General features: G+C 27.6%; 1 protein-coding gene across 1 annotated transcript; it reads right to left on the bottom strand.

Annotated features, from left to right (window-relative positions):
- Positions 1-17,499: 17,499 nt before the first annotated feature.
- On the bottom strand, positions 17,500-18,409 carry LOC131168728 (uncharacterized). Its single transcript, XM_021802672.2, has 2 exons — positions 18,168-18,409; positions 17,500-18,044 (listed from the first exon to the last, which is right to left on the bottom strand). The coding sequence occupies exons 1-2, from the start codon at positions 18,337-18,339 to the stop codon at positions 17,761-17,763; spliced, it is 456 nt and encodes a 151-aa protein (XP_021658364.1). The 5' UTR covers positions 18,340-18,409; the 3' UTR covers positions 17,500-17,760.
- Between the last annotated feature and the right edge of the window lie 8,693 nt (positions 18,410-27,102).

Genomic DNA, 27,102 nt, shown 5'->3' with positions numbered 1-27,102 from the left:
TATTTAATAATTTTTCAAATTCTTATAGAATATATATTTTTTAATTTTCATTTTTTAAAATAAATTAATAAATTTTATTTAACATTTTAACGTCGATAAAAATTAAATTTATATATAATTTTCAACATATTTATAAAAAATTAAATTAAATTTATATCAAATCGTGTTAGATAAATTAATTTATATCTAACAGTGTTAAATAAGCTATGTTATGTCAAATTAATCAACACAATTTAATATAAATCATATTAAATCATATCATTTTTATTATAAAATAATTATATTCGTATTTAGATTTTTCTCACGATTCATTCTTATTTATGTGGATACAAACACAACTGGGCGAATCCAAATTGCCATCCATCCCAAATGTGAATACATTAAGTGCCATTCCTTTGAAAAGTTGACTTTTTCTAGAAAGAGGATAAACAAAATAGAATCATCATATTGACTCCTCGAATGCAACAGCAATAAAAACTCATATTTTCTTTTGGTCGTCAATTTTCTTTTCTTTTGTTGATATTATTTCTCTCTTTTTTATAAATTTATTTAAATTAAATATTTTTAATAAAATCCCATCATATGATTTTTACCGGCCGAGTGTGAATAGTTCAAGTGCCATTCCTTTGAAATGTTGACGTTTACGGGAAGAGGGTAAACAATATAGACAGCCACGTAATTTAATCATGTTTATTTTCATTTCTCTTTTAGCAACCACGTAATTTATTCTATCTAAAATTGCGAAATGCTGTGTCTTGCATAATATATATACACTAATTTTAAATTTATATATGTTCATCTCAAACTTTTGTTTTATAAATTATTTTGTAAAGTTTTTTTTTTAATTTGAAATAAAAGATATAAAAGAAAAAGTTTTAATTTTTATGTCTTTATCCATTACTTAAGTCTCCAAATTATTATTCTATCATATTTTGTTTTCATTTAAAGGATTTTCTTTGGCTGTTTCCATGCAATTATGTAGAGATGCCATGCACGTAAGCATCACATTAATCGTATGTGGCTCTGCTAAATGCTAATCGTTACAAAAATTTTATTTTAAAAAAAAAATTCTGTAGAAAATTTTTGTTCCCTTCCGCTAGTGAGACAAAGCGTGAGACGCGCTTATTAACTTCCAAATTAATGTTACGTCAACAATTCAAAATAAGTTACACATTTTATTATATTTTTACACCATCCATTTATTAAATTTTATAATTTAATAACATTAAAATTATTTACAAGATTGTGAGGTATTAAATTTAAAATTTAATAAAAACTAATTATGTTAAAAAAATAAATTTATTTAATTCACATGATAAGTACATAAATAAATAAACTTATTTATTTATTTATATTAAATAAACTTATTCGAATTTTATTATTTAAAAGTTTTAAAAATAAAATAAATGTATTCATTTTCAAATTATATTTTATTTAAGTATAGAAATTATTTTAAGAATGAGCTTTTCCGGGTCGTTATTTAATAATTTTTCAAATTCTCATAGAATATATATTTTTTAAATTTCGTTTTTTTAAACAAATTAATAAATTTTGTTTAACATTTTAACATTGATAAAAATTAAATTTATATATAATTTTCAACAAGCTTATAAAAAAGAGACTAAAAACAGTATCGTTCAATTAATCAAATAGTAATGTGATATTTACAATAAATAACATTAATATAAAAAAATTATATGATATAACCTTACAAAATAGGACAAAAATGCTACATATGATCATTATGTACTACTCTTAGATTGTTTCGATATCTCAATATCTTTTTTAAGTAGAATTTTCCATCACAATTATTATAATCTTTTAAAAAATTATATTCATGTGATATAAATAATTAATAATTCAAAATTAACAAATATCTTTTCATAGAAAATATTAAAAAATAATATCAGAAAGAAGAAGACAACAACATAGGAAATTAAATCTACTCAGAGGAGAAAAAAAATTCCATAGAATATAAGAGAAAGGAAAGCAAATCTATTTATTTTTAGTAGAAAGCACCTCTATTATATATATATATATATATATATATATATATATATATATATATATATATATATGAGTTTTTTGGTGGAAATAGGGAGCTAAAGCTCAAAACAAACAACTAAAGCATAACTACAAGGTATTTAAGTTTATGAGTTCATTGAAAGCAAATAAAGAAAAAGAAATAGAGGGGGTTATATTTGAGCTTACAGTGGTAGTCCCAAGTTAAAAATAGGATTAAAAGAATTTTTCAAGAGAAAAAAAAATAAAGAGAGAGATTTTTTTTTTACTATTTTCAAATTCGTAATAAGTCACTTAATTAATATTAAAAATTAAATATGATCTTTTCTATATATTAGAGTTTGTTTGTTTCACAAAAAATAACTTTTATATGAAAAATATTTTTATGAAAAATATTTTTTCAGAAAATATTTTTAATGAAAAATTTTTTTTATTGGTTAGTTATAATATTAAACTAATGATATATATTTATATAATGCATATATAAGCACTTTTATAATTTAATTAGATTGTCAAAATTTAGAAAATGACTTTCTTTTTTAAAAGAGAGTCATTTTTCTTAAAATTAACTTAATTTTTTTTAAATTATAAAAATATTTTTTGTTGATCAATTTTTTTAATTGCTCAAATACTAAAAAATATAAAAATATTTAAAAAATATATTTTCTACGAAATAGATAAAGCCTAAATTAAAATTATTTTTCATTAATTCTACCCAATTAAGGGAGCTTAGTTGGCTATCACCATGATTATAAGATCGAATGGCAAAGAGATGTGAAATTCAAAATCCATTTTGCTAAAAAAATTAGCATCAAAGTGATTTTTTTTTAAACATTTATATTTTTTTAAATGAGATTCTTTATTATTATTTTTTAAAAAAATTTAAATAAGAATAAATTCTTCTAATTTAAAAATAAAATATTACATATCACTCACTAAGAGATATAATTATTAAAATGTAAACTCTCATATTGGAAACATTAATCGAGTTTTATCAAAACTGAATTAGCCATCAATGGTATTAATATTAATTTACTACTAATGTAATTTATTGTGAGAGAAAATCTATAATTAACAATTTACAGTTTTTTTTTTCATTAAAATATCCTTACAAATTCGACCTTATTTCTAGAAATAAAAGAACGTTATTCACAAATTCAACCTTTATTTCTAGAGAATGTTATCTAGTTTGTCTTGTTTGCACACTATTCTTTCTTAATCATTTTCAAGCACCATCGCAGGATCGACTATTACTATGGTATTTGATTTAATTCTATCACAAAATTTTGAAATTCATTTAAAATAAATTTTAATTAAATTTTATTTAAAATAAATTTTACTATTTAATATGACATAATTCAAAATATAAAATTTAATTAAATTTTATATAATTAATTTTTGGTATAATTTCAAAATTAAAATTTATTTATTCTCCTTCTCTCTTCTCCTCCTCTCTTTTCTCTCTTTTTTTATTTTCTCTTTTAGATCTCTTTTTTTGGTCATTATCGGTGAGTTTTTCATAGGTGACTACCCATAGATCGATTTTCTTTTTTTTTATTATTTTTTTAAATAATCTCTTATATTTACATCTGTTTGGAACATATTTAAGTTTCTCATTTTATATTTGTGTCATTTAAGAATAAATCTGAAGCTTTCTTCTCAATATTAGGGTCTTATTTCTTCTCATTATTAGGATTTTATTTTTCTTCCCTTAGTGAGATTTTGTTTATTTTTTTAAATATTTGAATAGACTATTTGGCAATTCAAAATACATCATTGATTATTGATTTTTTTTATTTGGAGACTCAGGTATGGGTAATATTTTTCTATCAATGGAGCCTAATGGTACGATCTATTCCTTCATTGATGGTGGTGATTTAACAAATTCCTTAAAAGGGTAATATTACAGAAGTTTTCTTTGATTGTCCAAAATAAAAAATTATTAGTTACTACTCGAAAGGCTATTCTGCTCTATCCAGATCATCATTGAACAGAATATTTTAATTATCTATGTTTGTATTTTTTTTCTCTTATGAGAACATTGTGATGTACTTATCTTATTATTCTTATTAATAAACTATCAAATTTTCTATTAAAAAAATAAAATTAAAAAAAATTATATCTGATAAATTTATATCAGTTAATAAATATATAAACCAATTAACAATATAGTTGTAAATATAAAATAAATTCATATTTCTCACAAGATTCTCACAAGAATTTAAGGATGATATATATTAATAGTACTTGATCACTTTTAATTTTTTAATTAATTAATAGTACTTAATGAGGATTTTAAATTCTATTGACCATATTAGTGATTAGAGTTTCAAAATGTATAATTTCAGCATATGTGTATATAAACGATGAATTATTAAGAGAATTTTTTGATAAGGATATTTTTAATTTAAAAAAATGTTATTTATGAGATTTACAGAATTTATTTTAAATTTCATCAAATTTAACAATAATTAATTTTAAAAATTAAATTTTAATTTTTTTAACAAATTAAACACACAAAATATGAAATTAAATTGAATTCAAAAAATCTTATAAAATGGAATCGAAGCAAACGAGTGCTACACGCACTTGTCAGTCTGCATAATAATTCACTTCTCTAAAAATATGGATAACATGGGAAAAAAAAAATGATATGAGCTTAGTGACATCATCAGGATGATGGAATTCCATTCGGTGTAACGTGCCAGCATTTTTTTTTGTTTTTTCCGATAAGTACATGAGGAGAAGAAGGGGAGCGAACCGAGGACGTGGCCGTAAGTTCATTGTGCCCTTGTCACTTGACCACAGAGGCGGACAATGTGCCAGCTGTTCACAATAGAACTGTGAAATGGAATATAAATCTGCTACGTCTACTACCTACCACAAATCGCCATTATCTGATATATATATATTTTTTCTTTTTTCACACTTGGTTTAAAATTAATGAATTCTTTATAAACAATAAATATATTTTGGTTAGATTATAAATATAAACGTTTTATTTAAAAAATTAAATTAAAACCTTAATTTAATGAAAAATTAAAAGTAAAATTTTTGTTATTAATAGTTGTCTTTTTGTTATATAAAATAAAATTTATATATTTATGAAATATATTTATTTTTATTAAAGTTAAAATTTATAAAAAATATTTTTCATAAGTAAAATTTATTGAAAATATTTTTCATAAGCCAGTCCCAGGTTTCCTCTCCTCAAATTCATTAGATGGAAGTTCAGCTATTATATCGTAATGTGATCCAATTAATTAAAAAAAAGAAGATTGGGCTTACTGCCAAAATGAATTAAGACTCATCATTCTTTTTATAAAATTTCCTCCTTCATCCTTCTTAAAACTCCCTCTTTCTTTTGAATAGTTACTAATGAAATTTTCTCATCAATAATAACTCCATTTTTCTTCTTTTTCTTTTTCTTTTTTTCCTTACTTTTTAAGCTTTATTTATCTTTATTATCAATTAGGGTCAAATCTACTCCCGGTTTGAATATTTATATTTATTTTCTCAATTTTTAAAAATTTATGCTTCTTTTCTACTGTAATTTTTTATTAAATTTTTATAAACAAGCAAAATTTTATTAAAGAAGGGTATTGGGAGAGAGGCCGAAGCAAACTCAGCCCAAACCAAAAATAAATAAATAAATAAAAATGAAACAACGGAGCAAAGAGCAACAAAGAGATTCAAGGGAAGGCAAAAAAAGAGCAACAAAGAGATTCAAGGGATTCTATTGACTAATCCTGTGCTCTCCTTTAGCCATATGTAACAAAAATGTACCTGTGTCAATGTGACTCCCTTTGGTCATACATTACAGAGATGTAATGTGTCCACATCATTCCAATCTTAGATCTGTAGCATCGATCTCCTAATCTAGTTTACTATAATCCAATCTATACATGGTATGTCTGATCTTTGTGAGATCAAAGATGGCTTGACTTGTTCTGAGCCACGCTCGGGCTAATTCGCAACTGGGTCTGATCCATATAAGATCGGGTAGGGATTTGGTAAGTCCAACCCGTTTAAGACTGAATTTTAAACTAAACTATATCAATAATTAAAAAAAAATTGACAAAGTAGTCTTTTTTTTTTTTTAAGAGTAGAAACTAAGTAATTCAAATAGAAATGGAATCGAAGTAAACCTTAAACTCTTTTTTTTTTTTTGGCAAAACCCATATTTAAGCCATTGAATTTTACTTAATATTAACATTAAACTCCTATACTTTGCATTCTACATTTTAATCCCTTAAAATTTTAAATTTATTGATATTATATCTTTTTTAACTAAGAGTGAATAGAAATTTTGCTTCAAAGACATAAAGTATGAGGGCTTAATATTAATATAAAATAAAGTTCAGGACTGTTCTACTAATGTTTGTTTTACTAGGATATAAAAGTTCTTTGTATTTCTCTCATGACAACTAAAACTAAGGAGATTAACCATATATCTTTGAAGATATCTTTCGAAAAATATTTTCACGTCCATGTATCAATATAGTTTTTTGTAATGCAATATCATAGGAGTATCAAATGCTCAATCATGACTCTCCACTTCCTCTTCATGGCTTTCTGTATGCGTGTGTGCGTGCGCATTGCGCGCGTGGAAAATAATTCTCAACTGAAGGTGAATTTGATTTTGAATCATGGTTTAATTTCATAATAAAATTTATTTTATTTGTAAATGAATTTTTGATAGAATTTATTTATAAATAAATTTCTTTATTTGATATATTGTATATTAAATATGAAATTCAAATGGAATGAATTTTATATCTATTATAAATAAAAAATTCAATTCAAAATGACATCTTTTCCAAAAATACCTTTTATATCTATTATTGCATATATCTTATTCTTTTCTTTTTTTTTTAAATTAAAAGTAATAACATTTAAAATAGTTAGAGCAAGAGAGAGAGTTAATTTTATCATTCTATTTATATGGTATTAATATATGTGAATTAGATAATAATAACAATAATTCATATGCATTGTTGTTTTTCCTATATAAACAAAATTACATGTATAATAATAATAATAATAATAATAATAATAATAATAATAATAATAATAATAATAATAATAATAATAATAATAATAATAAAAGTTTTTTAAAAAATTCTATAAATTAATATGTAAAAGCTAGAAAAAAGATAATAGAAACTTGATTAAGTGAGAGTAACTAATTTTGCTGAATTCGGGGTCAACTACATTTTATAACTTACATTAACCAACTTTCAGTCAATTTATGATTTTATTTTTAGGAATATCTTTTCCTTTTTTTTTTGTTACTAAATATAAAATTGATTAAAAATAATAAATTAAATATAAATTCTTTCAGTCATATAGTATAGTTAAAATATGCATATTTTACATGAGAAATTTATTAAACACTTATTTCATTAGGATTTTATTGAAGAGAGAATTATTTGGATGATCGATAGATATGCGTCCAGAGGCAACATACACAAGTATATATAGTGCCATAGGTGAGAGAGAACTAAGAAGCCTTGCCAAAAATTAATAAATTCATGATGTTAATAAATTTAAAATTATGCAATTCCTTTTAAGCAATAAATAAATAAATTTTTGTTAGATGATAAAAATAAAAAGTAAACGACTTCAATGAAAAGCTAAAGTTCATAATTACTTCCTCTGATCTATATGTAGTGCTATGTTTCCCTTTAGAGGAGTTTTATTGCTATTTTGACTACTTTTAAGGATATATATCTTTTTATTGAAGAGTGTTTATTTTGTTGAACCTCTTTAATAATTTTTAAATATCTATATCTATTTCAAATAAAATTTGGATATGAATGAAAATTCTTACTACACCAATGTGTTTATATATTCAATTATTAAAAAATCATAAACACATGCTTATATAAAAAATTTATCATAATTTTAATTAATATATCATTTATTAATTGAGTGAATGTGTATGCTACAGTGTGAAGGGAAGAGTAATTACTCTAAACGTGATTATCGTTGTTGTAGAGGTTTTTTGTTGTGTTATTTTTTTTTTTTATGGGATAGGATTGCAGTTCGCTTCTTGAAAATATGAACAGAGAGATTAAATAATAATAATAATAATAATAATAATAATAATAATAATAATAATAATAATAATAATAGTGACATTATTAGGATGATGGAACTTCATCTATTCACAATGTAAACTTGAAATGGATTTATGCAATTCTTTTTAAACAACAAATAAATATTGCTTACATGATAATTATAAAAATTAAGTAAATAAATTAATTGAAAACTAAAAATTTATAATTAAATTTTTCATATTTTCAACTAAAATTAAAACATTAAATAATATATCATCACTTTAAATAATAAGTTAACTTATTAATATTCAGAAATTCAAATATGACCACTTTCATATTTTAATTAAAACTTTTTTTTTTTACATGTTTTGCTACAGCTCACCAATAGGGGCAATTGACTCACTGAAATTTTTTGTTTTATTAGTTTCTATCATGATTATATATATTTTGATGCCCATTGAATTTTTTTTTCCCCTAGTCTATATAAAATTTATATATAAGAGAACTAAAATTTGATATGAAATATATTAATAGTCTTATAATTATTTAATTATTTATTAATAAAATAATCTGAAAATCTTCCAATGAGATTATTACATTAAAAAATTTTTCAATTATAATGTATAAGCTAAAGTGAGAAAAAAGTTGATATTTAATTCCACTATATTACTTTTAATTGATTGGTAATTACTAAACTAAAGACAACATATCGATTAAAAAAACAAAACTAAAGACAACATATAAAATAAATATATAATTTTTTTTTCAATTTTTTGTGAGGATATAATGATTGATATAATTAAATCTTGTACATTGACAAAGTTTAATAAATTGAAATTTTAACATAATTAAATTTTATCAAAAAGTATATTAATTCATATGCTTATAATTAAGTCAATATTTTGAAAGTAAAAAATATATTTTTTTGTTAAATAATTTATAAATACAAGATAAAAAAAACTTTTGCTCCCATTGATAAAAATTATAGCTCCACCACTTTTTCAAATCAAATCAAAAAATTGCATTGAATCGATTTTTTTATTCAGTTTTAGTTCTTCTCTAAAAATCGAATTTAAACGGTACATCAATGTTGGACCTATATCGAATCAAAAATGACTCGTACATATGTTTTTTTAATGATTTTCATAAATATATTATATATTTTAATGGTATATATATTATGGATTGTATATAACTTAATATTATCTATCATTCTTCTATTTTTTTAATAATTTTAGTTATAAATACATTAAATTACCTTATAATTTTTAATTATTAGTGTTCTACTATATTATATAATATATTTAATTCTTAATTATGATTAAAGATTATATAACTAATAAATAGCTAAAATGTATACCATATAATATATTTTTATTACTATATTATTAATATACTTAATCCAAAATTATATTATAGTGGGAGGTTAAAGATTATATATTAAGAAATAGTTAAAAAAGCATATTGTGTGATATATTGTGTATTAATAATAAACTTTTAAGGTTAAACATGTAATTTAAGTATGAATTTCATAGAAATAATTGTATAAAATTATTTTAAAAGTTGAAATTTGAGCCTAAATTATATCGAACCATAACAAAACCAAATAATTATAATCAAATTGAATCGAATTAAAATTAAAATATTAAAAAATAAATCAAAATTATACCAAAATTTTAATTGAATTATAATCTCTAGCTAGATCCAAATTGAAATTAAAACCACACACTCTTACTAGATGGTATCATTTTGTGGAAAAAGTTGATTGAACAAGTGTGAATAGGGGTGACAATTTTAGCTATGACTCGTGATATGACATGAAAATATAGGGTTTAAATTGAGTTTATTCATATTCAAGTCGAAATTGTATCGATCTATTTATGACATGATGTCATGTCACGAGTTGATCCACTAATCCAACTTGACACACCTATGACGGTTTTTTTTTTTTTGTCACATGTTAACCCTGACTTGCTAATTTAACCCATTTTTAACCATTAACTCACAAATTATATTATTAAAAAATGATAAGTTAATAAATATAAACTTAATCATTTATAGTTAATTTTATTTTGTTTATTAAAATTTATTTATTTTTTGAATTTATATAATAAATTAAAAGTTATATTGTTTAGCAAGTTTTTTTTCTAAAATTTTTTATTAAAATATTAATTAGTTAAAAATTAAAATAATGCTTGTTTGCTTACTGTTAAATTGTATTTTTTTATATATTATTAAATTTATATATAATTAAAATTAATATTTAAAATTCATAAAATAAATTAATTTATAAAAATTAAAAATATTGAATTATGTTAAAAAGTATCAAATAAGTCATATTAAATCAATTGAATTATGTCAAATTATATTAAATGAATTAATTTATATCAAACAATATTAAATAAATCATGTTGTATTAAATTAATCAATACGATTTATTATAAATCATATTATATCATATAATTTTTATTATAAAATAATTGTATGTGTGGATACAAATGCGAATCCAAATTGCCGTCCATCCCAAATGTGAACACATTAAGTGCCATTCCTTTGAAAAGTTTGATTTTTTTTTTGGAAAGAGGATGGAGAAAACGGAATCATCATATTGAGTCCTCGAATGCAACAGCAATAAAAACTCAGATTTTCTTTTAGTCGTCAATTTTTTTTGGCCGTCAATTTTCTTTTGGCCGTCAATTTTCTGTTGTCGACATTATCTATCTCTCTTTTATAAATTTATTTAAATTAAATTTTTTTAATAAAATTCCATCATATGATTTTTACCGGTTGAGTGTGAATACATCAAATGCCATTCCTTTGAAATGTTGACGTTTATGGGAAGAGGGTAAACAAAATAGACAGCCACGAAATTTAATCCTATTTATTTTCATTCTTCTTTTAGCAACCACGTAATTTATTCTATCTAAATTGTGAAATGCTGTGTCTTCCATAAGTAATTTGTCTTATTTGATTGAGTATTATATATATATATATATATATATATATATATATATATATATATATACTAATTTTAAATTTATATATGTTCTTCTTAAACTTTTGTTTTATAAATTATTTTGAAATTTTTTTTTTAGATTCAAAATAAAAGATATAAAAAAAAAACTTTTAATTTTTATATCTTTATCCATTACTTAAGTCTCCAAATTATTCTATCATATTTTGTTTTCATTTAAAGGATTTTCTTTGGCTGTTTCCATGCAATTATGTAGAGATGCCATGCACGTAAGCATCACATTAATCCAAATTAATGTTACGTCAACAATTCAAAATAAGTTTCACATTTTATTATATTTTTACACCATCCATTTATTAAATTTTATAATTTAATAATATTAAAATTATTTATAAGATTGTGAGGTATTAAATTTAAAATTTAATAAAAACTAATTATGTTAAAAAAATAAATTTATTTAATTCACATGATAAGTACATAAATAAATAAACTTATTTAATTATTTATATTAAATAAACTTATTCGAATTTTATTATTTAAAAGTTTTAAAAATAAAATAAATGTATTCATTTTCAAATTATATTTTATTTAAGTATAGAAATTATTTTAAGAATGAGCTTTTCCGGGTCGTTATTTAATAATTTTTCAAATTCTCATAGAATATATATTTTTTAAATTTCGTTTTTTTAAACAAATTAATAAATTTTGTTTAACATTTTAACATTGATAAAAATTAAATTTATATATAATTTTCAACAAGCTTATAAAAAAGAGACTAAAAACAGTATCGTTCAATTAATCAAATAGTAATGTGATATTTACAATAAATAACATTAATATAAAAAAATTATATGATATAACCTTACAAAATAGGACAAAAATGCTACATATGATCATTATGTACTACTCTTAGATTGTTTCGATATCTCAATATCTTTTTTAAGTAGAATTTTCCATCACAATTATTATAATCTTTTAAAAAATTATATTCATGTGATATAAATAATTAATAATTCAAAATTAACAAATATCTTTTCATAGAAAATATTAAAAAATAATATCAGAAAGAAGAAGACAACAACATAGGAAATTAAATCTACTCAGAGGAGAAAAAAATTTCCATAGAATATAAGAGAAAGGAAAGCAAATCTATTTATTTTTAGTAGAAAGCACCTCTATTTTATATATATATATATATATATATATATATATATATATATATATATATGAGTTTTTTGGTAGAAATTGGGAGCTAAAGCTCAAAACAAACAACTAAATCATAACTACAAGGTATTTAAGTTTATGAGTTCATTGAAAGCAAATAAAGAAAAGCAGATAAGAGTTTATCGAAAGCAAATAAAGAAAAAGAAATAGAGGGGGTTATATTTGAGCTTACAGTGGCAGTCCCAAGTTAAAAATAGGATTAAAAGATTTTTTCAAGAGAAAAAGAAATAGAGAGAGATTTTTTTTTGTACTATTTTCAAATTCGTAATAAGTCACTTAATTAATATTAAAAATTAAATATGATCTTTTTTATATCTTAGAGTTTGTTTCATAAAAAATAAATTTTATATGAAAAATATTTTTATGAAAAATATTTTTTAAGAAAATATTTTTAATAAAAATATTTTTCATTGATTAGTTATAATATTAAATTAATAATATATATTTATATAATGCATATATAAGCACTTTTATAAGTTAATTAGATTGTCAAAATTTATAAAATGACTTTCTTTTTTTAAAAGAGAGTCATTTTTCTTAAAATTAACTTAATTTTTTTAAATTATAAAAATATTTTTTGTTAATCAACTTTTTTAATTGCTCAAATACTAAAAATATAAAAATATTTAAAAAAGATATTTTCTATGAAATAGATAAAGCCTAAATTAAAATTATTTTTCATTAATTCTACCCAATTAAGGGAGCTTAGTTGGCTATCACCGTGATTATAAGATCGGATGGCAAAGAGATGTGAAATTCAAAATCCATTTTGCTAAAAAAATTAGCATCAAAGTGATTTTTTTTTTTAAACATTTATATTTTTTTAAATGAGATTTTTTATTATTTTTTTTATAAAAAATTTAAAAAAGAATAAATTCTTCTAATTTAAAAATAAAATATTACATATCACTCACTAAGAGAAATAATTATTAAAATGTAAACTCTCATGTTGGAAACATTAATCGAGTTTTATCAAAACTGAATTAGCCATCAATGGTATTAATATTAATTTACTACTAATGTAATTTATTGTGAGAGAAAATCTATAATTAACAATTTACAGTTTTTTTTTTTCATAAAAATATCCTTACAAATTCGACCTTATTTCTAGAAATAAAAGAACGTTATTCACAAATTCAACCATTATTTCTAGAGAATGTTATCTAGTTTGTCTTATTTGCACACACACTATTCAAAATTAAAATTTATTTATTCTCCTTCTCTCTTCTCCTCCTCTCTTTTCTCTCTTTTTTTATTTTCACTTTTAGATCTCTTTTTTTGGTCATTATCGGTGAGTTTTTCATAGGTGACTACCCATAGATGGATTTTTTTTTTTTTATTTTTTAAAATAATCTCTTATATTTATATCTGTTTAGAACATATTTAAGTTTCTTGTTTTATATTTGTGTCATTTAAGAATAAATCTGAAGCTTTCTTCTCAATATTAGGGTCTTATTTCTTCTCATTATTAGGATTTTATTTTTCTCCTCTTAGTGAAATTTTGTTTATCTTTTTAAATATTTGAATGGACTATTTGGCAATTCAAAATACAGCGTTGATTATTGATTTTTTTTAGTTGGAGACTCAGGTATGGGTAATATTTTTCTATTAATGGAGCCTAATAGTACCATCTATTCCTTCATTGATGGTGGTGATTTAATAAATTCCTTAAAAGGGTAATATTACAGAAGTTTTCTTTGATTGTCCAAAATAAAAAATAATTAGTTACTACTCAAAAGGCTATTCTGCTCTATCCAGATCATCATTGAACAGAATATTTTAATTATCTATGTTTATATTTTTTTTCTCTTATGAGAATATTGTGATGTACTTATCTTATTATTCTTATTAATAAACTATCAAATTTTCTATTAAAAAAAATAAAATTAAAAAATTATAAGTTTTTATAAAATTAAAAAAAAATTATATCTGATAAATTTATAACAGTTAATAAATATATAAACCAACGAATAATATAGTTGTAAATATAAAATAAATTCATATTTCTCACAAGATTCTCACAAGAATTTAAGGATGATATATATTAATAGTACTTGATCACTTTTAATTTTTTAATTAATTAATAGTACTTAATGAGGATTTTAATTTCGATTAACCATATTAGTGATTAGAGTTTTAAAATGTATAATTTCAACATATGTGTATATAAACGATAAATTATTAAGAGAATTTTTTGATAAGGATATTTTTAATTTTAAAAAAAATGTTATTTATAAGATTTATAGAATTTATTTTAAATTTTATCAAATTTAACAATAATTAATTTTAAAATTAAATTTTAAATTTTTTAATAAACTAAACACACAAAATATGAAATTAAATTGAATTCAAAAAATCTTATAAAATGGAATCGAAGCAAACGAGTGCTACACGCACTTGTCAGTCTGCGTAATAATTCACTTCTCTAAAAATCAGGATGATGGAATTCCATTCGGTGTAAGGTGCCAGCATTTTTCTTTTGTTTTTTCCGATAAGCACATGAGGAGAAGGGGAGCGAACCGAGGACATGGACGTAAGTTCATTGTGCCCTTGTCACTTGACCACAGAGGCGGACAATGTGCCAGCTGTTCACAATAGAACTGTGAAATGGAATATAAATCTGCCTACCACAAATCGCCATTATCTGATATATATATATATGTTTTTTCTTTTTTCACACTTGGTTTAAAATTAATGAATTCTTTATAAACAATAAATATATTTTGGTTAGATTATAAATATAAACGTTTTACTTAAAAAAATAAATTAAAACCTTAATTTAATGAAAAATTAAAAGTAAAATTTTTGTTATTAATAGTTGTCTTTTTGTTATATAAAATAAAATTTTTATAATTATGAAATATATTTATTTTTATTAAAGTTAAAATTTATAAAAAATATTTTTCATAAGTAAATTTTATTGAAAATATTTTTCATAAGCCAGTTCCAGGTTTCCTCTCCTCAAATTCATTAGATGGAAGTTCAGCTATTATATCGTACTGTGATTCTCAATTAACTAAAAAAAAGAAGATTGGGCTTACTGCCAAAATAAATTAAGACTCATCATTCTTTTTATAAAATTTCCTCCTTCATCCTTCTTAAAACTCCCTCTTTCTTTTGAATAGTTACTAATGAAATTTTCTCATCAATAATAACTCCATTTTTCTTCTTTTTCTTTTTCTTTTTTCCTTACTTTTTAAGCTTTATTTAACTTTATTATCAATTAGGGTCAAATCTACTCCCGATTTGAGTATTTATATTTATTTTCTCAATTTTTAAAAATTTATGCTTCTTTTCTACTGTAATTTTTTATTAAATTTTTATAAACAAGCAAAATTTTATTAAAGAAGGGTATTGGGAGAGAGGCCGAAGCAAACTCAGCCCAAACCAAAAATAAATAAATAAATAAAAATGAAACAACGGAGCAAAGAGCAACAAAGAGATTCAAGGGAAGGCAAAAAAAGAGCAACAAAGAGATTCAAGGGATTCTATTGACTAATCCTGTGCTCTCCTTTAGCCATATGCAACAAAAATGTACCTGTGTCAATGTAACTCCCTTTGGTCATACATTACAGAGATGTAATATGTCCACGTCATTCCAATCTTAGATCTGTAGCATCGATCTCCTAATCTAGTTTATTATAATCCAATCTATACATGGTATGTCTGATCTTTGTGAGATCAAAGATGGCTTGACTTGTTCTGAGCCAAGCTCGGGCTAATTCGCAACTGGGTCTGATCCATATAAGATCGGGTAGGGATTTGGTAAGTCCAACCCGTTTAAGACTGAATTTTTAACTAAACTATATCAATAATTAAAAAAAAAAAAATTGACAAAGTAGTCTTTTAAAGTTATTATGTGATTGTATTTGGATGAGAGAGCTGAGCTCCCATTGGATTATATATATTTGTTTGTAGATTGTAAGGGTGAGCTGAGCTCCCCAAATTGATTTGTGTCGTGATTACAGGTCGGGTGAGATATTGCTCTCCATTGGGTAGCTCAATTTATGACTGGACTCTGTCTGTTTATTTTCTTGAAATTGGACTACAGTGCTGGGCTTTACAGCTGGGCTAGGAATAGTTAGATTTACTACGGGCTTTGGGGGCCTTATACTGACCCAAGTCCTAGTGCCGGTCTAACTCATAATTTGGGTCATGACAGTCTCTATCCGTTTGTCTATGTCTTCTAGATGTATGCAGGGGATGCTCTTGGCAACGGCTTTGGCCTCTCAGCTGCCTTGAAGCTTGGGGATGGATGGGTTCACTTTTAGCTATGGGGTACCTCTTGGAGATGTTATTAGTGCCATCTTCTTGCTAACTAGTCCCTTAACAGCCAACAGAGCTAAAGAGCTTTGCCTTATGCCCATCTGGTTTCCCTATTCTATAATTTCTACTTCTTACCAAGGTGCTGGTTTCATGGTACTCTCATCGTTTATCTAAAGACTCTAAGAAGCTTGCTTCCCTCCCAGGGTGCTTTTGAGGTTCAACTATGGTGGTCGTTGGCTACTAACAAGAATCAGATGCTTCATTGGCTTTCTTAGATTCCCTGAAGTAGCTCGGTTAAGCTTGACGGTTAATGACGGAGTCTTTATTTGTTTCTTCGGATCCTTGCTTATTTTGGGTCAAGTCCAGTGTGCTCAGGGTTCTTTCTGGGCTTCTGGCCTTATTTAGTTCAGGCGTGGGTTTGCAACCTATTAGAGCCATTTTCCACAGGCCTTCGTTATGCTAGCTTGATCTTGTATGTATTTTACTTTTGTGGGTTTAACTAGCTGATGATTAGGTTGAGTTTCCTTATGTATCTTGAATCCCGTCTGAATCTTTTATTTGAATTGACCCAGGCCTTTTTATGGCAATGAACTTTATCTTTAATAGAAAAAAAATTACTAGAAAACTATCCTAATGTGTAGCTTATTTATTATTCAAAATCATTCTTTCAAATTAATTATTTTCTTATTAACAATTTTTATTATTACCATGCATTTATGCTTTGACGAATTGATGATAGCTTTTTTTTTTCTAATGTCCCTTATATAATTGATTAAACTATATTGATGTTTTGTGCATCATTCAATTAAGTATAAATTAAGTTATTATGAATTAAAAAAAAATGTATAACAATTGGCCCTTATTGAATTAATTATGCAAAGCAAGTTGGCAAACAAGCTTTAAGTCCTTTGCTTTGGGTTCGTGAAATGGGAAACATAAGGTCGAAGCAAATACCACATGAACCAGCTAAAGCTGGATTTTATTTTAATGGAGAAAAGTACATAGCATAACGCAGACAATTATAGGATAAAGTGCAGAGCATTAAGCATACATAGGACTCTGCTTTATTTATTACTACACCACACGTAGCACATTGTTAGGTACACACACAGACACAATAATCTAGCAGACATGCATGGATGAGTGCAGAGCAAGGCTCTGTTTTATTTACATACTATACATATATATGTGCTTGAAGGTCATCCATGCAATTTAGGTTAACTTGTTTTGAATATAGCTATCAAGTTTTGCCAGGGTCTTCACTGTAATCACTGCAATCTCTTCATCAAGTTCAAGAATCCTTGTTTTATCCTCTGGGAGATAGTTATAGGTCCAGATCCATTCCACCCATTTGCCAGTATTTGGGTAAATTATTTCAGCCTGGAAGGTTTTGACTTTATATTTTTGGAGGATATCACCATCCGTTACAGTGTAAGCTAATTTTCCCCGACTGTTTTCAGTGATAAGCTCAGACGAGTTTTTGATATTCTGAGAATCTACATACAAAACAAATTCACTAACATTAATTCTTTATTAATTTACTCATTAACATTTTTTTCAAGTATGTATATAAAAAGACCAAAGAAGTGCTAAAGAATTATCTTGGAGCAAGTACGTACCTGGGCCATACTCGACTTTGCGTACCCCCGTGCCGCTGACAGCAATTGATGAATATAGGTTTGGTGCGGCTTCAGGAAAAGAATTTGCGGAATCTTGAATTTTAGTCCAGAACGTGTCTGGTAGACTCTTGATCAGAACTTGAACACCAGCTGTGGCGGTGACAAATGCCATTTTCGCTTACAGAGAAACAAAACAAAGCAAAGCAAATGAAGAGAGAATTATTTGGATGATCTATAGATATGCGTCCAGAGGCAACATACACAAGTATATATAATGCCATAGGTGAGAGAGAACCAAGAAGCCCTGCCAAAAATTAATAAATTCATGATGTTAACGTATTCCAATTGGGAAATTTCTTACTTGTAATAGAGTGTAATTAATCAAAATTCCAAATATTATGCTTTATAATGAAATCACCAGTAAAATTCATCATCATTTTAATAATATATAAATTATTAATTAAACAGATATATACAATTTGGTGTAAATAAGATTTCCCTTCTGATAATTTGAAAATTTTAAACATATATAAGTTTTTTTAATTATAAGAAACTCCTAACTTTGCCTCAAGTTGACGTCAAATTTATTGCTCAATGAATAAATATAAGTTTTTTTTTTTGTTCAAAAAATTATTTTCCACATTAAAATGAGCTATTGGATCACATATTCAAAATAAAGATCATATGATATCTATATGTGTAGATAAAGCAAATCTTATCATAATAAATAATTAAATAAAATTTAATTGATATAAAAATTAAATCTTATCATAATAAATAATTAAATAAAATTTAATTGATATAAAAATTAGTGTGTGCATATATACATCTTATTTATCATTTTCAAGCATCATTTATGTTTGCATAGTAAATTCATTTCTCTTGGAAATATGAATAAGGAGAAAATAAAATACGCAGTGACATCATAAGGATGATGTGATTCCATCTGTTCACTATGGAAACTTGAAATGATTTGTAAGTCTACAATATCTGAAATTGCCAAATTTTAAAATTATGCAATTCTTTTTAAGCAATAAATAAATTTGGGTTAATTTCAATAAATAAATAAATTTTGGTTAGATGATAAATATAAAAAGTAAATGACTTAAGTGAAAAGCTAAAGTTCATAATTACTTCCTCCGATCTATATGTAGTGCTATGTTTCCCTTTAGAGGAGTTTTATTGCTATTTTAACTAGTTTTAAGGATATATATCTTTTTACTGGAGAGTGTTTATTTTGTTGAACCTCTTTAATAATTTTTAAATATCTATATCTATTTGAAATAAAATTTGGATATGAATGAAAATTCTTACTACATGATGTGTCCCGACTGCAAGTGCACGGGTCGTACAAGTAATATAGAAAAGATATCGTTCCCACGAGGAGTTGTGTTAATGATTGAATTTTTGATATAAAAAGTTGAATAAATTGAGCTATTTTTGAAATTAACGTAATGAATGGATGGGTAATGGAGCATGAAATCTATATGTGCAAAATTAATAATCTATTCAACAATGTAATGATTTAACTAAAATTGCATCAAATTGAGATAAGCAAGTTCAAATATAGAAAGATTTAAAATGGCAAGCAATTAAATTCAATTGAAAATTAACTATGGTAAAAAGGCGATTCCGGAGTTCGGGATTTCATATTCGAGCTATTTTGGGATTTTAAATTAGTTATCCAATCTTGCGGAACTTACGGGTTTTAAGGCGATTAATTCTTAAATCCTTTGAATACCCTTTCGAGTGAGACAAAGAGTGTCTTAATCAATCTAATCCTACTTTCGTGGAGTTAAAATTAATTAAGACCCATTAAGTTCTTTAATTAATCTGTGAATCCTCTTAATCCTTAGTCTATTTCTAGATCTAAGTTAATTAAGTCCAATTTCTTGATTATCTATCACAAGGCCTTCTCCTTTCGGTGCCTCAACCATGGATTAAGAACATCACTTAATGGGATCCTACACTAAGCATGTCATTAAGCACACAAGAAATGAATAAAACTTATTAAGACCACAAAAGATGGATTACCCAATCAAAATTCACAAAATATCTCAAATATTACAACCCTTACTCCAGAATCAAAAGTAAACTACTCACTACCCATAATCCTTACAAGAAAATATGAGTTTATATGAAAATAAGCTTCAATCTAAGCTAAGAAACAAGAAATTAAACACTAGAAATGTAGGAAAAATATAAGGAAAGAAAGAAATCTGCAAATCTTGGTTGAAAATGGTGTGGAAGGTGAAAGTGACTCCTCCAATTCTGCCTCTCCTCTCCCTTTCCTTTTCTGCTCCTTTTTCCCCCTTTCTAAAATGGGAAATGGGACTATTTATAGCATTTTCTGACATGGAGCCCTAAAATGGTGTGTTTGAGGAGGGATTTTCTGAGGGAATCTTACGCACTCATTAATGAACTCTTTATGGGATGCATAAGTGGATGCATAAGTCATGCGATCCCTTATGCGCGATTTTACTGGTTTCTGGTTCACTTATGCAAATCGCATGACTTGGTGCATAGGTTATGCACAATTCCGTGAAAGTGCATAAGGGAGGCGTGAATGTGCATAAGCTATGCAGTCTCCTTATGCACATTTCGGCAGGTATTGGAACAGTGTTTCTTCTCCTCATGCGGATCTGCATAGCTTATGCGGCAAGTTATGCACAATTTTGTCAATGCATATTTTCACTTGAAAACTTGTTTTGACATCTTTGGCTGTAAGTCACTCCTCAATGGCAAAATTTCTCTTGATCCTTCAAAAACACCATTTTTCCTACAAAACAAAGTAAAAATTACAAATTAATGCAAAATTGACAACTATGAAAAACTAACTAAATAACTAATGAAATTGGCTAAAAATGACTAATAATAAAATAAAATGGCTATGAAATTAGACCTAAATGACTATGCAAAATGTATGCATCAAATACCCCAAAACTCAAGCTTTTGCTTGTCCTCAAGCAAACTTTAAAATGTGATGCAAAAAATTTTAGGGGTGCCTTATCCAAAGAGCTATGAAAATCACCTATTAAAGTAACTTAACACACCTTTAGCCATACCAGCAATCCATATACCCATCCTTCAAAATGCAAAGAATCTAATGCTTATCCAAGCTTTCACCGCTTAGCCATCAAGTCAATTATCATTCAAAATCCCCAAACCAACCAATCAAAAGAGAAAGTTATGCTCAAAAGGAATTCTAGGACAATCAATAGGCAAAGTGTCTCTATGATGGAATTAAATGAATGAATAGATAATTTCTCCAATCCCATAGGCAAATTCCCTACTCCTATCTCCACTAATGTAGCAAGTACTATCAAGAAATCAAAGGTCTTTTTGGGATGCAATGGGGCCATGGGGTTTAAAATGAGGCTAAGAAGAAAGATGGGTAAAAAGGATTCAAAGGATGAGAATATTTTCAATTTTTTACAACATAAGGTACATTTCTTATTTTATTATATATTTTTCTCTTCTTTATATATATGGGGGAGAGAAATACACAATGAGGATTGTCAAATGCTGGCATAGTTTACAAAACACATAAAAATGGAGGGACATTTGATTCTTTAAACTTGTATTTTGCATTTTCTTTTGATGATTGTCCCTAAAATTTGCCACCCCCAAACTCATTTCTTTTAATACTTTGGGTGGATTTCTTTCATTTCGAATGACAATGGTGAAAAGCACATATACTAGCACTTTTACAAGGTGATAAGCATTTCTTCTCCCTTTTATTGCAAAATTTTTTTTTCTCTTTTATTTATTTATTTTTTTTAAATATGTACCTAATGTTATAAATAATTATTCTCATGAAAAGGGTTGGAGTGTTTGGTTCATTGGCTAGGTAGTAATAAGGGTTTCAAGAAAAATTAGGGACAAAAAGGCTCAAAAGGGTTTGCAAGGGTCAATTTTAATTAGGAAAAAGGGCCAAAGGTTTAAAATGAAGAGATTTAAATCAAAGAATGCCTAATCATCTCTCTTTTCAAGTATAAGCTGGTATTTCGCCTTGAAAGGTTTAGAAAATTTGTTCTAGGATTGGTGAGACATCATTTGACTACCTTATATCCAATAACTCCCTCTAACACTTCCATCTCCAAATGACTAGTTGGGTGGCTTTTTGGCTAAGAAAATATAGGCGAGGGATAGACACTTCAAAACCTTGCATCTCTTAGGAAACTTTCAATCCACAAACCCAACTAAAGGTAAGTCAAATTACTCTCATAGGCAACTTTTCAATACTCAAGGGATTTGGCAAAAGATTTTAATGCATGATGTATGATTCCTAAAAATGAGTAATGCATTAACTAAATGGAGGAAATCTATTTGTCTATTTGTATGCAATGTGTACAATTTCTAAGTGATGTATAATGTGTGTGTAAATGTGTAATGTATATGTATGTATGGATGTATATGTAAAATATTTACAATAAATGTAAATGGAATGGGATGGGATGCTCTATACTCAAAATGTGAAAAATGAAGCAAAAATCAAAATGCACCCCCAAACTCAAAATTAGACATTGTCCTCAATGTCTCAAGCAATGCAATATCAAAACTCAAAGCAAAGGGAATAACCAGGAAAATTAAGAGCAAAAAGAAAGAGTTACCTGGTATGGAGCAGAGGAGAATTCAAGATATAAAGGGATGCATAAGAAGCTGCATAGGTTATGCAGAGTAAAGTGCTGTCCAGAACATGTGCATAAGTAGGGTGCATAAGCTGTGCGGTTCTGCATGAGTGGCAATAAGGACTGCACAGGCTATGCAGAACATTTGCATGAGGGAATGACAGCCTGTGCAGATCAGCATAAGTGGCATAAAGGGCTGCACAGGCTATGCAAGATAATTGCATAAAGGAATTCACAGCCTGTGCAGCATGTGCAAAAGCTGCTGCATGATGCTGAGCAAGGACAAATGTGCAACCACCAGTAGAAGCATGCAAATATAGATAGAGTATGGACAAATATGCACAAAAAGGGCAATAAGTGCAATGAAAATCAAAGAAAACTAATGTAAGAGCTATCCAATAAAACTTTAAGAAAAACAGAATTCAAAACAGACTAATTCAAAACAAACAAACATAATTCAAAACAAACTACAATTGTTTGAACATATTTACAAAGAAAAGGTCCTACAAGATTGAACAAAAGTAAAACAGAAGCTAATCTAGTTCTATTGTTTTGCGCTTGTCCAAAGATGTTGCTAAGGGGCTGGTGGCTGCTGCTTGCTGTCGAAATGATGGTGCTGGAGGAGGTGATGGAGGTGGAGGTGGCATTCCCAGAAAGATCATGAGCTGCTTCATCATCTCCTTCAATTCTTTCTGCTTATCTCTGGTTTCCATGACAAGGTCAAATAGGTGATCATGACGATTCTTGAGGGTATCAAGACCAGTGTCAAGCTTCCTAACCACAAAGTATATATCATCACTAAGCCTTTCAAGATAGGTGAATAAGGCTTTAGTGTTGAATCTGAGGAGGTGGATGAGGAGGGTTCACTGTAGGAGGTGTGGGGTGTCCTGTGCAGATTGAGGGGGCGGGATGGGTTCAGAAGTCTTGTGGAACCGATTGGGCGAGTTGGGCTTCGGTTGTACATGGGTTGACATTCACTGCTGGTTGTGCAATATCAAAATGTGGCAACCGAACCTGCTTTTGGATAGGTGTGCAAAGATCAAAATATAAGGTGTCCACAAGTGCCGGTATTGGGTGCTCTTGAGATTAAAACCAAAATGCTTGGCTATAACAGTTATGAGCCCACCCAAAACAATGTCACCTATGGATTTGGTGGCAATATGCAGCACATGCTCACAAAAGAAATAACCAGGAGAAACCTTAACCTTGTGAAATGCACACCATAACATAAATAATTCAGATTTCCCAAAGACTAACTAGTCCTCTGCCCAAAATAGTGCTAGCAATCAGTCTATGAATAAACCTAAGTGCAGGGTCTAGTATTTGAGAAGTTTTGGATCTGCCAGCAGAAAAGGGTTGAGGTTGGTTTGTGATAACTCTCCAAAACTGAGTAGCATTCCAAATACCTTTGTTTGCTACCTCTACTCCAGTATGTGGCACTCGAAATAGCCCATCAATTGCAAACCCAAAAATGCTATGAAATTGGTCCAATGACAGCTTTCTATTTTGCCCCAAACATCTAAATTTAATAATTGGCTTATGGTCTACATCATGCAATTTGAGGGTAGCAGAGAATGAAGAAATAAACTCCAAAACTAGAGTTGGATAAACTATCTCCTGCTTATGCACAAATTCCATCCAACCCATATCATCAAGATATGCAACCACATTATCAAATAAACCAAGAGATTGTAGAGAATCGGCAGAAATATACCTAGTGAGTTGTACCCTCCTATCCTTGAGTCTCTTAAAAGCTGCCTTTTGAATTGTATCAGGAAGAGGCCAAGGTAACTTTGATACCTGTGAAGCTACTGAAATTGGCTTTTTGCTGGAAGAGGGTGTGGAGGCTGAAGTTTTTAGCTTTTTGGGTGGTGGTTCCGACAATGAGGTGGGTGGTTCTTTGCGTTTGAGAGGGAGGCATGGAAGCAATGGGTCGCGTAGATTTCGACCTAATTTTCCGCTTGTAGGTGGCTGTGGAAGGTGGTGGGGGTGTCTCTTGTGGAGGGGAATCTGGGTTGGGAGGTCGCATTGACAATGGCGATACTTGGAGAGGGGAAGTTTGAGGAGAATGAGGAGGAGACTCCATGGTTCCCGATAGTGAGGATGGAGGAGATGAAGGCGGAAATGAAAAATGTGGGGAGAAATTAGGGTTTATGCGGTGAAAATGCGAGTGGAGAAGAAGGGGAGAGGAAGGGTTATGCCGGAATGAGGATCGTGAGAGGAGAAAAACAGTGAACAAGGATATCGGGGTGAAGGTGGGAAAGAAAAAAAAAATTGCCGAAAAGAAAAGTTTGATTTAAACGGGTTTTGTAAAAACTGCATAAGGGGAAAGTGAATGTGCATAGCTTATGCACTAGCTTATGCAAGTTTCTCCCTGTTTTGAAGTTCAGAAAAATATGTCATGCAGAAGTGCATAGGTTATGCACTCTGCTTATGCAGGTCTCGGCAACTTTTGAAATTTGGGGAGTGAAGTCATGCGGGAGTGCATAAGTCATGCACTCCCCTTATGCACCTCTCGACAGATTTGGTTTTTCAGAGAATCGGGTCATGCAGAAGTGCATAGGTCATGCACTCTGCTTATGCAGACTTCGGCAGCTTTTAATTTTTTTGGAGAGTTCGGTCATGCAGATGTGCATAAGTCATGCACTCTGCTTATGCAGACTTCGGCAAAGAGAGAAAATCAGAGTTTTTGGTTATGCGGAAGTGCATAAGTTATGCACGCTCCTTATGCAGACTTCGGCAGAGAGAGAAAATGCAGAATTTGAAGTTATGCAAACGTGCATAAGTCATGCACTCACCTTATGCAAGTTTTGACAGATATGAAATTTGACAAAATGAGGTTATGCAGAATTGCATAGGCTATGCATTCTTCTTATGCAGTTTGAAACAGGGATGAAAATGGCAAGAATTGTGGTTATGCAGGATTGCATAAGCTATGCAGTTGCTTATGCACAATTCAACAAGATTAAGATTGCAATAGAATATGATTTGCAAGTGTGAAAAATACCCTAAAATGAAGAAATATAATTCTATGAAGCATAAACTATGAGAAATTTTCACCAAAAACACATCAATATATACAAAGTCCATCAAAATTTCATCACACAAGCATGTAGAAATGGATTCTACATAAAAGACCTTTGTGAACCATGCCATTTTTACTCAAATTCTGCAAATCAACATTTAGCACAATAAAAACTTAATAAAACCTGCATAAGATTGCATCTATTCACAAATGATGAAATGAACTCTCCAAGTTATGCCAAGAGAATGCAATATTGTCCACCTTGAATTCCACAACCCAAATAAGCTCATAACTGCAAAAATGGCTCACTTACCACCATATTAACATTAAAAGCACATATACTTAAAAGTTACACACCCAACCTCACCAAAAACACAAGCCATCTGCTGCAGACACCCTTTTTGCTGCAGATTTCATTTTTCCTCTGCATAAACCAGATAACAGCTCCTACACAGGTGATGCAGTAAGAACTAATCAGTTTTTGGGAGAGTTTGAAGGGCAAAATTTTCAAGTTAAGAATCACTCCCCAGCAGTTCACCAACCTTCCTCCATTGAAATACATCTACAAGGGACAAGATTCAACAATGTCAAAAATTGAATTTGGGGAGATTTAAGATAAAAATAAAAGCAATGAAAATAAAAGTAAATCAGCAAAAGCAAAATAAAAGGACTTGGGATGCCTCCCAAGAGGGCTAATTTATAGTCCTTAGCTGGACTTTTCATGAATTTCACTGAAAAGAGGTGAGGGATTGGAGAGCTTGTAACAACTTGCTCCTTTTATTGGGTCTCCAGTTATGTAATGTTTCAATCTATGCCCATTGACCTTAAAATTCCCAGATTTTTCACTCAAAATTTCAATTGCTCCATAAGGGAAAACCTTAGAAACTCTATATGGACCAGTCCACCTTGATTTAAGTTTTCCAGGGAACAATTTCAATCTTGAGTTGAACAATAAAACTAAATCACCTTCTTTGAATTCCTTTTTCCTAAGATGCTTATCATGCCAAACTTTAGTTCTTTCTTTGTAAATACGGGCACTTTCATAAGCATCCATCCTTAATTCTTCAAGCTCATTAAGTTGCAATAGTCTCTTTTCACCAGCTTGCTTAAGATCAAAATTCAAGGTCTGAATGGCCCAATATGCTCTATGTTCTAGCTCCACAGGTAAATGACAAGACTTACCATACACCAATCTAAATGGAGTAGTTCCTATAGGGGTTTTGTAAGCAGTCCTATATGCCCATAAAGCATCATCTAGTTTGATAGACCAATCTTTCTG

Source organism: Hevea brasiliensis, chromosome 2 (assembly GCF_030052815.1).
Source record: "Hevea brasiliensis isolate MT/VB/25A 57/8 chromosome 2, ASM3005281v1, whole genome shotgun sequence".
Classification (NCBI taxonomy): Eukaryota; Viridiplantae; Streptophyta; class Magnoliopsida; order Malpighiales; family Euphorbiaceae; genus Hevea; species Hevea brasiliensis.
The sequence above is the reverse complement of the archived record's forward strand: the minus strand, read 5'-3'. Positions and strand labels throughout refer to the sequence as shown.

Coding starts and splice junctions, on each gene's coding strand:
- LOC131168728 (XM_021802672.2), bottom strand. CDS start 18,339: ATGGCATTTGTCACCGCCACAGCTGGTGTTCAAGTTCTGATCAAGAGT. Junction 18,045..18,167: donor CAAAGTCGAGTATGGCCCAG/GTACGTACTTGC, acceptor TTTTGTATGTAG/ATTCTCAGAATATCAAAAAC.